Consider the following 12,838-nt stretch of genomic DNA (forward strand, 5'->3'; position numbering starts at 1 on the left):
ATCACTATGGTATGCGGCAAGGAGAGCAAGATCCTAATGATTGTTAGGCTCCCTATATTCTATTCCAGAGCAGTCCTGATGGAAGTCACACAAAGTTGACATGCCACAGTCACTCGTATCTAGTTCATCCATTGATAAAGCCAAAAATGCTTTTTAAATAGAGTTTATGGATTTCCTCTCTGACCTCAATAAAATATGTTTAGGGAAGGAGAGGCTGAATATGGGCTTCTCATCCATAAATAGTGGCATAAAATTAAACTGGACCCAATATTGTGCTAGAACCATTTTAATATAATTATACATATCTGCCAAATCCAGGAAGAAAAGGTTTATGCATATATAACTTTTCCAGTTAACATCTGCAAGCATAAACGACAATGATCTCAGTCTATAAATTCATCAGGGTCAGAGCAATTGACCAATGTCTCTTTACTGCTAGGCTTACCAACAGTAAATTACAGATGAATTAGTGTCCTTCTGTTTCTCTTCTCTCACTCTCCTTGTCCAGAGACACTTTGTTGTAAAGTTTCAGTGCAGCTCACCTCCAGCCAAAGGTAATCTTTTTAGATAAGTACTCAGTTGCTCTGAATTTGCTTATAATTATAACCTATTTAATCACAGAAGAACCCCTGCAGAGGTGGAGTTCAAGGTTGCATACAATAACAGGAGATCACAGTTTTGAAGTCTAGCACAGATTAAAAACCACAGATGTACCATTTATATAAGACACACACTGATTGTCTCTTAAACTACATATTGACTCCTTATGAACATTATTTTTTAAATAAAGTAGTGCATCTAGGACAATCAGTCGCACAATTCACACAGCCCTGAAAAGTTTTTCAGTGCCAACTACCAGTTGGTCATGAAACGTGAGTGAGCTTGAGACACTGTCCATTCCTAAGATTCAACCCCGGATTGGCTAAAACATTGGAACACCTCTGCTTAAGAAGGCTATGTCCTTCCCTCCTTTCCCTCACAATTTAGTTTTATTTTTGGTGGTGTTTGGTTGCACATGGCTAGAATGCTTTTGATCACTTTGCAGATCAGGAAAACCAATGACCTAAAACTATGACAGGATCTTAAGTAGACTGGTCTGTCCATTTCAGGTTGCTGGTTGGTGGGCCCCTGTAAGGCCCTTCATTTTTCCTTCTATGCCTCTCGGATCATTGATCAGAAGATGAGTCTGAGCATCATCCCATCTAACTCTTTTAACCAATGCCTGGCTAAAACTGGAATGTCCAGCCCAGTATATTTAAAAATCACCCACAAAAAGGTTCTACGGATCTTCACAAAACCTGGAATTTCCACGAGGATGTCTGATCTTTATAATCCAAGCAGTCAGCATTGAAGTTAAGCTTCCAGGAGGCAGTTTGGTCCTTATAATCCAAACAATCAGTGGTTGAGTTAAAACCCAAGCTTGAAGCTCCATATCCCTGGGTGGAAAGAGAAGCTGGGGACTGATTGAGATGGCTGGTGACTGCATTGGTACCCATGGGGCTGAGTGTGGCCCCTGGTCCAGGAAGCTGGTGATGCATAGGGGTCAAATAAGATCCACAGTCCATGCCCCCAAAGTAGGAAGTTGAGCCAGCATATCCTTGACTATAACCTGAAGCCTGAGTATAGGTCATGGGATAGGACCTCTGCATGCAGGAAGAGGAGGTGGACAAGGGATCTGACAGTGGGGAGATGGAAGCTGGGCTCCAGATAGACACGGGAGCACTGCTGCTGGAAATGGCCGGGACTGAGGTGCTAGAGGGGGGAGTGAATTGGCCACTCGTTCCACTCTCTGAACTCACTTCCCGGGCTGGAGAGGTCTTCTTTTTGGCAGGTCTCACTTTGTTTTGACCTCCATTCTGTTGCTGCTGCTGCTGTTGGCGGCACTTAGCTCTTCGATTCTTAAACCATACCTTGAAAGGGAAAGAAATTTCTTTAACGTGGTTTCAAGGACAAGAGTGGCTTCCAGATTATAAATATGCTCTCCATGGACAGATGAGCTAAGCAGACAATCTCTCCTGCCACTGAAAACCCATTTTGTGGTGCTTTCATATATACCCCTGGAATTAAGAAAGTGGGGAGGCTGTCTTAAAGCCTGGACTCTCAGCCCAGAATCATAAATCATATGGCTAAAAATTCTCCCTCTCATTTTCTTATCTCGTATTTCACCTTAAATACACACATGCACATAGACCCAGCAGTATTGTGGAACACTCTTACAGTGGAATTCCATGTTTCTATGTCTTTTGGAGCAAAACACAAGCAAAGCGAGGGATAACAATTCTGTTGTTACTTAACAACAAGAACAGCCTAAATTCAAAGTTTACAGTCCATCTTCTGGGGGAATAATTTTTAATATGGAGGTGGTTCCATCACTCTATTTTTTTTTCCTTCTCTCCTAAAAAGGCTCACTTACAAAAGAGAACTCCAAGGAGAAGCGTTCCTGTTGAAGGAGGTCTGAAAGCCACTGTTTGCTGAAACTGTCTTTATGGTAAGTGGAATGTTTTGTACGTACTCAGCTTTGAGCTTAAGCACAGACTTCTCTGCTAGTCTCAGGTCTGATACTGGAGTCTTTACCTTCAGGGTGGTGCCACTCAGCACACAGATTCAGTGTCTTGGGCTATGTTCACTGGCTTGTCAATTTAAGGGTCTGCCTGCAACTGTGAAGACTGTCTTTACCAGCCCTGTTCATGTTCTGCAATGAAGGAACAGTATTTGCTGTGGGAGGGGGCCTATCAAAGAAATTACCACCCTTTGAGAGAAAACTACAGGCATTTTCTGAGCAACACGTCCTCCGTGGTTTTCTCGAATGAGCTCTACATATGGGTGTGTTAACTGTGCCACCAAAGATGAGCATATCACCACCAACCACTCAGAGCCACTTACTTTCTTGCAGTGAAGACTTGAGTTCAAGCCCCCCAAGTGCTAAATTCCTCCGTCCTACTTTGGAAAGTCTCTTGTCTGATCTGCAGGTCACATTGATATGTCCTGGCTAAAGGGGAGTCCCAGGGGTGTGTGTGTGTGTGTGTTTAGGTGCTAAACATTATTTCCAGAGAACTCTATATGGGGCTTGCGTTTGAGGAAATTTGGAGTTTACTTTCCCTCTCCAGCTTAAGGTCAAGTTAAGGGGAGGGGGGGATGTCACTGAGGATGTTGCCTTGATATTTTATCTGCGAGATGGCTCAGAGCTAGCAAATTCTGTCTACACCCTAAGAAGTTAAAGAAAACACTATTACTGTGTAATTTCTTTGTTAAGAGCACCAGTGCTTCTGCGGCTTGGCTCTATCGCCAAACTGACATGTGACCTTGAGCAAGTCATTTACTCCATTTCTTCACCTGTAAAAATATTGGGGCTATACAGGAGCTAAGCTCCTTTCACCTCTAAAAGTAGATGAGAATGGGGTAGGATTTCCACACGGGGAAAGGGAAGTATTAAAATATTAAGTGACTGCCCTTGAAATCTGCCAAGACTAGGCCTCTGTTGGCTGGGGACCCGAAAGCTCTAGGACTGTGCTTTATCACTGCAGCAAAATCTCCAGTCTTCCCTTACAACCTAGGTCGGGAGACTCATGCAGAGACTCACCCCTAGGGTGGGGTGGGGGTGCAGAAAGGGGCAAGAGGAGTAATCAGGCCCAAGGAGCCTTAGAAGAAGAGTGTACTGGCCTCCAATGGAGGGCTGAATTTCCAGCCTTCCTTTCACACTTTCTAAGACCTGGGACTCTGCCGGGTCCTCAACATACACCGAGCTCAGGGGAGGAGTGGCACGGTCAGGAAGGACGGTTCTATCTACATCTGCCCTACCTGCACCCTGGACTCGGGCAAGTTGATTTTCAGCGCCACCTCCTCCCGCATGAAGATGTCTGGGTACCGGGTCTTAGCAAATAGAGCTTCCAGCACGTCTAGCTGCGCCCGTGTGAACGTCGTCCTCTCCCGGCGTTGCTTCCGGGGAGTGGCTGCGGGACAAGAAGCCCAGGGCCCTTTAGGGTGGGGGAGCAGTTTCTCAGTCACAGGGGTCTCTGCGGGCGCTCCGACTCCCCCGACCCCCACTCCCGGCACTTCCCTTGTCCTCCCAGCCCTTCAACCCAGAGCCTACCAGTGTTCTCCCCACCCCCTCCCCGGACCCGGAGCCGACACTCGGTCCCCAGACAAGCACTGTCCTTTCCAGGGGAGCCCCCACTTTTGACGTTGGAGATCGCTCCAGCCAGAGCGACCCTTCCATAGGTAACAAATGAAATAAAAGGAAGCCCAAAATCCTAAACTCCCACAGAAGCAACCCCTAAGCCACAACACAAACAAAAAATCCATTCCGTGAAGTCAAGGGATCCCCGAGGACCCGCAGTTCGGATTGATGGGGTGAAATCTCGATCCTGCTCGAGACTCTGGTTTTGAGGGCCTTTGTTCCTCCATCTTTAAAATGGGGGCATATTTCCTACTTCTACGAGGATTTTAAAAAACAGATCTGACCGGAAAGGAAAGCACCCATACCCAGGGTAAGTAACACCTTTAGGGCTTAGAGGCATGGGGCCTGGAGGTCACAGGGGAGGCCCCAGGATTGGCCCGGAGAATTTACGAGGAGAAACCCAGCTTCTCGAAGAGGGTCCTTCGAGGAACTGGGATTCGAGATACGGGCGGAGGCAGGAACCTTCCTCACCCGGCTCCGAAGTGTGTCCCCCAATCACTCCAATTAAGAATAAAGCGGTGTGGGTTTCCTCCAGTGTTGCAGGATCCACCTACTCCCTCCAGCCCCTATCCTCCCCTCCGGCTGGTAAACGCCCTGTGGCCCTGAGCTGCTTTTTCGAAGGAAAACCCAGTGGGGACCTCGCCTGGAGCTGGGGTGGGGGCAGCGCGACCGTCGGCCCCAGGGCTCCGGGGGGAAAGGGCGTCACAATCCGAGGGGCGGGCCTGGAGAAAGGTGAGGCAGGAGTGCCGCGAGGCTCACTTACCCGGGTAGCCCACCGAGGGGTGCAGCAAGTCCATGCCCGAAGTGGTCAGACTCAGTCCATTGACTGCGTAAGGCGGTTGCTTAAGATAAGACATCATGCTAAGGTTGTTTGGAGGCGCAAAATCGGCCCAAATCGGGGGGACCCAGCCAGAAGGTCTCGCTTCGCTGGGGGTGGACAGATTCAGGGTCCTTAGTGTGTGGGTTGGGAGCGGTTGAACTATGGGCAAAGCAAACAAACAAACAGAGGTGCTGGTTTACTGCTTCGCAGGCGGCAGCTCTCCCACGTTCCACCACTAACTTAGAAAGAGCCTGGGCTGTGCAAGGTAGAGGCTTTTAAAGGACTTGCAACCCACCCCTCACCCCCGCCCCCAGCTGCTGTGGAACTAGAGGGGATGGAGAGAGACCAGATAAACCTGTCTTCCCCACCCCCACACTAAACTTAAAGAAAAAAAAAAAAAAGTACCAGAAGAAAGCAATTACAATCTGCCTCCCCCCCCCCCCCCAGAACAAAACCCCGCGCCTTCAAATGCACACATTGCATTCCTATCCCTACATTTGCATAGGACTCATTGGCTGGCACTAGCTAATTGTCTCAAACAAAACTTGATTGGGGCCATTTGCAGAGACAAAGAACTCTTTGGCTAAATAAATAATGCTGATAACAAAGCCCATTGGTGAGAAACAAAGAAACAATTCAAGAAATCTACCTCTCCCCAGACTGTTGCCTTTCCAAGGCAAATTTTAATTATCTTCGCTTTTTTACCACTTTTAACTGCTGTGAACCTAAAATGTCAGTGCATTTAACATCTAAAATACGAACTTGCTAATCGACAAAGTTGAGAAAACTGCTCAACTGCTATGACTCCACATTTGAAGTCATTTCCAGTAATCATTTTCACCTAATTAGTAGTCTGGGTAATTAGATTTTGAGGTAAGTAACAGATTTATTAAGGTTTTGGAGGACCTTGATTATGTGTCTAAAGAACTAAAGCTAAACAAACAAGTATTTAACTTTTAATCGACACCCATCAAATATTTAAACACACTGCAAAAAAAAAAAAAAAAAAAAGTCTTAGAGATTGGCATGAGGTTTGCTAGAAATCCTGAAGTTAGAATCCCACCAATCAGATAATGACAGGCCCCCACATTTGCAAGCAGAAAGGGTGAGCATTTGTAGTGCAAGCCGCTTCCATGTTGGTTTTGGTGTTGTAGAGGCAGCAGATCCTGCGGGAGGCAAATTTTCAGACATTGGGGTCCTCAGCAGCTACAGCAGAGCTTCCTGTTAATTCTAGCTGCCTGCCTTTTGCACATTTTAGTTTTGAAGAAAGTAGATCCACAAACACCCAAAGTTGTGAAACTAGTAGAATTTCTCCCTACCTTTCAAGTTTTCTACAATCCTATAAGAAAAAGCTCAGGGAGGGAAAAGGCAGGCAGAAAAAGAAAAGTTATTTACTTTCTTCAGCTGTGTGTCTCTCACTGCCCCAAGCAAAGGGATCCCAAATGGATGTTAATACGGGCTGACAGTTTTCAAGTCTAGCTTTTATTTGACTAAAAATTGGCACTTATCCTGCAAAGACCTCTACTTTGCAACTTTGACACTATGAGAGATTGCTTCAAAATGGCGGATACAAGATTAGGAGAAGTTCCCTCTTACTTTGACAAAGGTCCTACTGAGTTTTTAGGACTGGATTTTCATATTTCCATTGCTTTAGAGATCAAGGCACAAAATTCTACAAATGGAAGTCAGTTACTGCAACTTCTTCCCGATTTAAAGTCATAGCACAAAAATCATGCTTTTCTACCCTCGGGTCTAATTTAATGTAATTTTATAAATACCCTTCTTGGAGGAGTTTGAAAAATCTCATCAATAAAATTAATTTAGTTGCCCCCTATAACAAAGCCTTGATATTTTCTACTCTCTTTCCAAGACAGTTATTTACAGCCTGTGAAAACAATGTTGCTTTAAAATACAGTCATTTATTTGTTTATGTAGCCTCTAAGCTGGAGTTCTTTCTTGTTTAATGCAGTCTTACTATGTTGTACAGTTCTGAACTACCACAGAAAAAAACAAAATCCTAGCAGATGTACACATGAGAAATACGGAATTGTTCTTACATGTAGAGCTCTCACCCAATTAGAAATGCACATTCCAACATAAAAAGCAGTAACAGACGGAAAGCACTAGGCAAAGATCCTTCTCGGAACAGCTTTGCCCTTGCCATCGCAAAATCACTAAAATTCTAGGGATAAACTGTTTTCGCTTTAGCTACTCTATGCATCTTTAAAAGAAAAAGAAAAGCACCCCCAAATAAAACTACTCGATACTTTGAGCAGCCGGCCTAGGCTATGAAAGAGCCATGCACTCTCCAAAGAAGAGGCCATTGGCTCTTCCATTAACTTTCAAAGCCCTGCAAGGACGCCTTTCTCCCTTCCTCTCTAAAGCGAGCCCAGAAGGGGAAACTGAAATACCCTTTCAAAAATATAAGCGTCAATATGACTGCTCGTGAGGTAGCCACTGGAGAAGTCCTACCCACGGGAGCGGGCGACGGTCGCTGGGCGAGTCTCCGCAGCCGCTGGGCGCCCGCACGTCCGGGCGCGAGTGCCTCGGTCCGGCGTCCCTGCCCGGCAGCCCCGCAGTCCTGGCGCCCCGGGTCCGGCTCCACTGCCCGCCCGGGCCCGCGCCGCCTTATATCTAACGGTCAATTCGTGCAATCTGTCGCTCTTCCCTCCCTCCCCCACATCTCCCCCCGTTGTTGTGTGTGTGTGTGTGTGTGTGTGTGTGTGTGTGTGTGTGTGTGTGTGTGTTTCTTCCAAGGAGCCCATCTACCAGTTGCTGTGTGTCCTCGCTCAATAATAATTACCTCGTCCAAGAATTAATTATAATAAATGTTTTCTTGATAAACTAACGAGATAATCCGAGGGGCACACGTCCCTTAATTACAGGCCGCCGTGCTCAGCTCCGCTTCTCGTCCGGGCTGATTAATTTTCTGCATGATGGAAAAGAAACAAAACTACGCGGACTGGCGACTGGCCTGTGGCTCGGAGGACCGCGAAGAGCAAGAGGAGAGAAAGAAAGAGGAGAGAAGTGGGCACCGCGGAACCAGCCGGCGCGGGCCTCCCTCTCCGGCGAACTCGAGTGAAAGTTTCTGGCCTCAGGGAATCAAACAACGCTGCCACCCGCAAGGGAGGGAGGAAGAAACGTGCCAAAAGGGTTGGCCTTGACTATTAATTATGGTGAGGAGAAAGCTCCAGTGTTAGCTCGGGGAGTGAGGAGAGGTCTGGTGTCTACCTTCCTTTGGGGGGAGGAGTTTCCTCTCCAACTGGTCTCCTGTGCTAATAACTTTCGGTGCCTGGAAAAAGTCCCGAACTGAGCGGGAAAAATCCTGACCCCCCCCCCCCCCCCAGGCTCTCGGACGGAAGAGAGCATTTCCAGGAACGACTTCCCCACCCCCTCCCCAAGTCATCCACCGCTCCAGGGTCAACGCAGCTCGGCCTTCTGTCCCCGCATCCCACTTATGTCTGTGAAGGAGGAAAAAGCCAACTCGGGGGAGTTCTGACGAGGGACTTGATCTCAAAAAATGTGTTCTGAAATCGGACTGTGATTTCAAGAGCCACTTGAACACATCAACACGAAGACTTCTTTGGAGTTGGCGGCGTGACACGTCGCCGAGGCCGGCTGCCCGAGGAACCTGATGGTTCAACCTGCGTGGACCCAGAGCGGAGGCTGGGCCTCAGGGCACCCCTCGACCCCGGCCCGGCCCCTGCCCACGACACCCCGGTGTCCCCGACCCTGGGAGGGGAGCGCGCGAGCGCGCACGCAGGCCCCGGCGCTGCCCCAGGTCCGGAACGGCGGAGGGCCGCCTTCCCCAGTGTAAGGTTTCCGTCCCCGGCCCCGCCGCGGCCTCAGGCAGAGCCGGGGCCACTCACCAACACTTCTGCCAGCCCCAGGTGCGTGCGGAGGGCTGCACCGGGCGGGCCCGGAGCCGTTCCGGACAAAGTCACGTAGCAAAACGACTCTCCCGCTCTCGCTCGGTCTGGAGACCCTGGTCTGGGACCGAGACAACCGGGGATGGGGATGGGGGGTTTACTGCACTCCCAGGTTATTTTGAGGGGAGGAATGTGGCGATCAAAAAGGAAAAGGGGACCTGGAGGCCTTTGAAAGAGGCTGAGAACGGAGGGCGAATCTTGGTGAGCTGCCCTTGGCTCTCGGGAAAAGGGACGGGACAGAGGGAGCGGCGAGCGCGGGGCGGACGAGCTGCCGGCGCTCCACGCCTCGTAGGTTATTCGCTCGGGTTTCCTCTCACGTTCGTTAAGGGCGGGGGGGGGGGGTGGTGGCTCGAGCTGCGACCATCCTCACCCGCTGATCCGCGAGCGAGCCGGGCTTCGGGCACGCTGGCCCTAGAAGACGCCTATCTTATCATCATCATCATCACCATCATCATCATTATCCATCCATCTAGCTACATCTGTATCTTTTTGTCTCGGACTCTGAAGATGTCCTTGAGATCAGTCCAAATGACCCAACCACAGCTGAGGGCCAAAACGCAAACTAGCAGGGAGAAGCCCAGAATGGGCGTTGACATAAAACAAAACCAGAAACAGAAGCCCTCCAAAACACCCCACATTACCCTCACAGGGTTTCCACGACGTTGGGCGGAAGCGGCGACCCCAGGAGCGCGCTGTCTCCCCTCCTCCCACTCCCGCCCTCACCTCCAGATCAGAAATTTTTCGCAATGCTCGTTACTACACCTAAAAAATTTACAAGGGAGAAAAACACGGCATGCTTCAGAAGAACTCCACGTTCGCAGAAGTGTGCATCAGTCGGTCTATTGGAGGTATCGGGGCGATGGTAGACAGAAGGACACATGGACATAGGCAGGCAAGACAGACGGACACTTACCTTACAGCCGCATGGGAAGTTAGAAAAAAAATTAAATTATCCTTCAAAATTCCAAATAGCCAGCTATCCTAAAAGAAATCAAGAGTATTGAGTTAGAAATCTTGCTGTCTTCACCCCTCCGTAAAAAGTCAAACAACGGAAAAAAAATATTTTTAAGAATCGAAAATGAGGAAAGTAGCTCGAGTTGGAAACACGCGTGGGTCCCTCTGTGATACATACAAAGTAGACGTGGTGAGGGCTGCTCTAGCGATTTTTATTTTTAATAACAGTGGAGGCTGAGTTGGAGCTGAGGTCGGTCCCGCTCTCAGGGAGATTTGCTGAGAAAGCGCCTCTCTGGCAACTTTTTGACGCAAACTCTCCAACCAATGGCAGGGAGAGAATGATTGACACATCTAAGCCAGAGGGAAAATAATAAAAACACACAACAGGGGGAGGAAAACAGGCCGCTGCTGCACGGGGGGACGAGCAGGCAACAAATCCAGGCCTCCGACATTACCAGAATGTTCTTGAAAGACACTGGGCTCCGCTTAAAATATACATTATGGGCTGGAGCATGTGAACTAATTGTATAATTAAAATGATGGACAGGGAGGCCTCCCTTACCTTCCTTCTCCTTTTCTTCTTTTCCTTCTTTTCCTCCCTTCCTCCCCCCCCCCCCCTTTTTGTTTTGTTTTGATTTTAGGGAAGGGGAGAAAGGAAACCCATACAACACGATGGAAAGATAAAAATATTTAGGTAAATGCTGGAGAAGAGTGAGGGTGGGGGTGGGTTATCGCATTCAACGCCAGCAGTAAGGGTGTAGATCAAACGCAGAAAGCAAGTCAGGCTGAAGCCTAAAGCCACCACTGTGCTGTCTTAACCAGGATCAGACCACGCTGAGGGCCAGAAAGGGTAAAAGAAGGAGGCCTGGGAGTGAAGTGTGGGCGTGTAGGCAAGAGAGAGACAGATACACAAGTCCAAGAACAAACTATTTTCAAAAACTCGTGTCTCTCCCACTCGTTGCGCCCTTCTAAATACTCCACGGTCCCCGGAGGAGAGACTGGACTCGTGGGATCCGCGCAGGGCTTTTAGAGTTTGAAAGAAACCCAAGGCAGGCTGCAAAGAACACCAACCGGGGAATCCAACCCCAGGGCCGGTTTGGGGAGACAACGGGAGCCAGGTCAGGACTCGGGGATGGAAGAGGGGTCGGCCGGACACCCGGGGAGGGAGCGAACGCAGGAGGCCCACGCTGGAAACAAGAGTTTCCACGTTAATACAAACGCTACTCAATGCCCGCCGGCGCGGCCTGGAGCAAACAGCCCGCGCGGCCCGAGCCGGGGGCTGAGAGCCCGGAGGCGGGAGAGCGGCAGCACCAGGGGACCCGAGCCAGAGAGCGCACCCCAGCCTAACTTTAATGCTGGCACAGAGAGCGGGACCCGACAGCCTTCAAACCGGTCTGAGTCCCTAGAAAAGCAGAAACAGATTGGGCGGAGGAGTCGCGGGGGGGGGGGGGGGGGGGTGAACAAGGGGACCGGCTGAGGGTGTGAGTGGTAGGTGGGGGGAGCAGAAGACATTTCTTCCCTCACAACTCCCAGTGCCGGAAAAGAAAAATAAAATCTCTTTCTAAACACCCTCCCCCTTCAACCACCACCACCACCACCACGGCAAGTGGGCCCAAAGAAACAGCTCGCTGCCTTTAATTTGGGGACCTATGTTAATGAAGTTGGTAATTAATTCGTCGCTTTGTTGTCGGTTCTTATACTGTATGTGTAATCAAATGTGGCCGTCCTTGGGATTTACAGCAATTAACGAATTACGGGAGTGCGCACGAGGCAGCAAGCGCACGGCAGCCCGGCTGGACTCCGGCTCCGGCTCCGGCTGCGGCTCGGCCTGGGGCTGGGCATTCGGCGGCCGCGGCCAGCCTCGCAGGTGTCTCTAGAGCTTTGGGCCCCGGCGTACCAGCGAGCCCCCGAGCGGCCCGGGGTCTGCCCAGCAGCTCCAGTCCGAAGAGACCCGCTGGCTGTCGCGTTCCCAGGAGTCGCGACATTGTGGGGTCCCGGGCTGAGGGGGGAGGGTGAGTACGGACCTTTTTTTTCTCACCCCGCCCCCACTGTACTAAAACACCTGGCGACTGCTTCCCCACCCCGGGCCTTTAATGGGGGGGAGGGGGGGGGGGAGAAGAGCCACAAATGCCCCAGGCGGTCTGGCCCATTGGTTGGGAGCACTTGGCCAGAGTCGGGATACTTTGGGTGAAGGAAGGGCAAATCCACCCAGCTCCCCTGAGCCAGAGCCTCCTTCCTACCCCGAGAAAAGACAGGGATTCTCCCAGTTTGATCGCAATGATGTGTAAAGCATCAAAGAACGAAAAAGAAAAATGGACGTTGTGCGTCTGGCGGAGGGGAAGGGCCGAAGGGAGGCCTTGGGGACAGTGGAGGGGGGTGTGTGTGGGGGGAAATACCAGAATATGCGCTTGTGTTCTCCACGAAGTACGGGGAGCGTTTTAGGCCCACAGATCTATGTGCTGTGGGGGGTCCATTGGTGTGGGAAACCCGTCGAACCCTACGGAGAGGTTTGCGGTGTCCTCTCAGTTGGCGGGGGCAGCTAAATCTCCCTGAAAATTCCCGGGTTCTGTTGGACAAGGGCACATTTCTGAGCGGTGGGGCGTGGGAGGGCTTTTCCCTTTACTGCGGCTGGGAGCAGACAGCTCTCGCTTCTCCTTTGCCCTTTAGTCTAATAACTTCGCAGAAATGCAGGACCAATAAACCACGAGTTGGAAATGGACAGTGTTAAATAAACAAGGGTCTCTTTAAAATTCCCATCCACTTCAGATGTCTAAAGTAAGATTGTGATGATTTTGTCACGGTTTGGTAAATTTACCCCTTTAAGAGGCTTTCATAAATCCCAGAACACACCTTCAGCCAGATTTGAATATAGATTTAGGTTTTAAAACCCAGAAGCTGGAAACGCCGCTTTATCAAAGAGAATTTCCCTTTAGCTTAGCAATGTGCTGAAGCTCTTAA

The 12,838-nt window shown here is 49.8% G+C and overlaps 1 protein-coding gene across 5 annotated transcripts; it reads right to left on the reverse strand.

The window, feature by feature from the left end:
* Positions 1-270: 270 nt before the first annotated feature.
* On the reverse strand, positions 271-10,166 carry OTX2 (orthodenticle homeobox 2). Of its 5 annotated transcripts, XM_060619910.2 has the most exons (5): positions 10,059-10,166; positions 9,840-9,907; positions 4,941-5,156; positions 3,799-3,974; positions 271-1,910 (listed from the first exon to the last, which is right to left on the reverse strand). In XM_060619910.2, the coding sequence occupies exons 3-5, from the start codon at positions 5,035-5,037 to the stop codon at positions 1,290-1,292; spliced, it is 894 nt and encodes a 297-aa protein (XP_060475893.1). In that variant the 5' UTR covers positions 5,038-5,156; positions 9,840-9,907; positions 10,059-10,166; the 3' UTR covers positions 271-1,289. The 5 variants fall into 5 exon arrangements, with proteins under 5 accessions (XP_060475893.1, XP_060475894.1, XP_078304343.1 ...); XM_060619911.3 differs by lacking the exon at positions 10,059-10,166 and having other exon boundaries at positions 9,840-10,051; XM_078448217.2 differs by lacking the exons at positions 9,840-9,907; positions 10,059-10,166 and adding an exon at positions 7,474-7,634.
* Between the last annotated feature and the right edge of the window lie 2,672 nt (positions 10,167-12,838).

The sequence above is a fragment of the Panthera onca genome, chromosome B3 (genome assembly GCF_046562875.1).
Source record: "Panthera onca isolate mPanOnc1 chromosome B3, mPanOnc1 haplotype 2, whole genome shotgun sequence".
NCBI classification, from domain to species: domain Eukaryota; kingdom Metazoa; phylum Chordata; class Mammalia; order Carnivora; family Felidae; genus Panthera; species Panthera onca.

Bases quoted from the DNA above. Each gene is read 5' to 3' on its own strand.
- OTX2 (XM_060619910.2), bottom strand. From the start codon at position 5,037: ATGATGTCTTATCTTAAGCAACCGCCTTACGCAGTCAATGGACTGAGT. The intron at 3,975-4,940 runs GTAAGTGAGCCT...CCCACCCTAAAG, and splicing joins CCCCTCGGTGGGCTACCCGG to GGCCCTGGGCTTCTTGTCCC. The intron at 1,911-3,798 runs GTAGGGCAGATG...TTCCCTTTCAAG, and splicing joins TGCCCGAGTCCAGGGTGCAG to GTATGGTTTAAGAATCGAAG.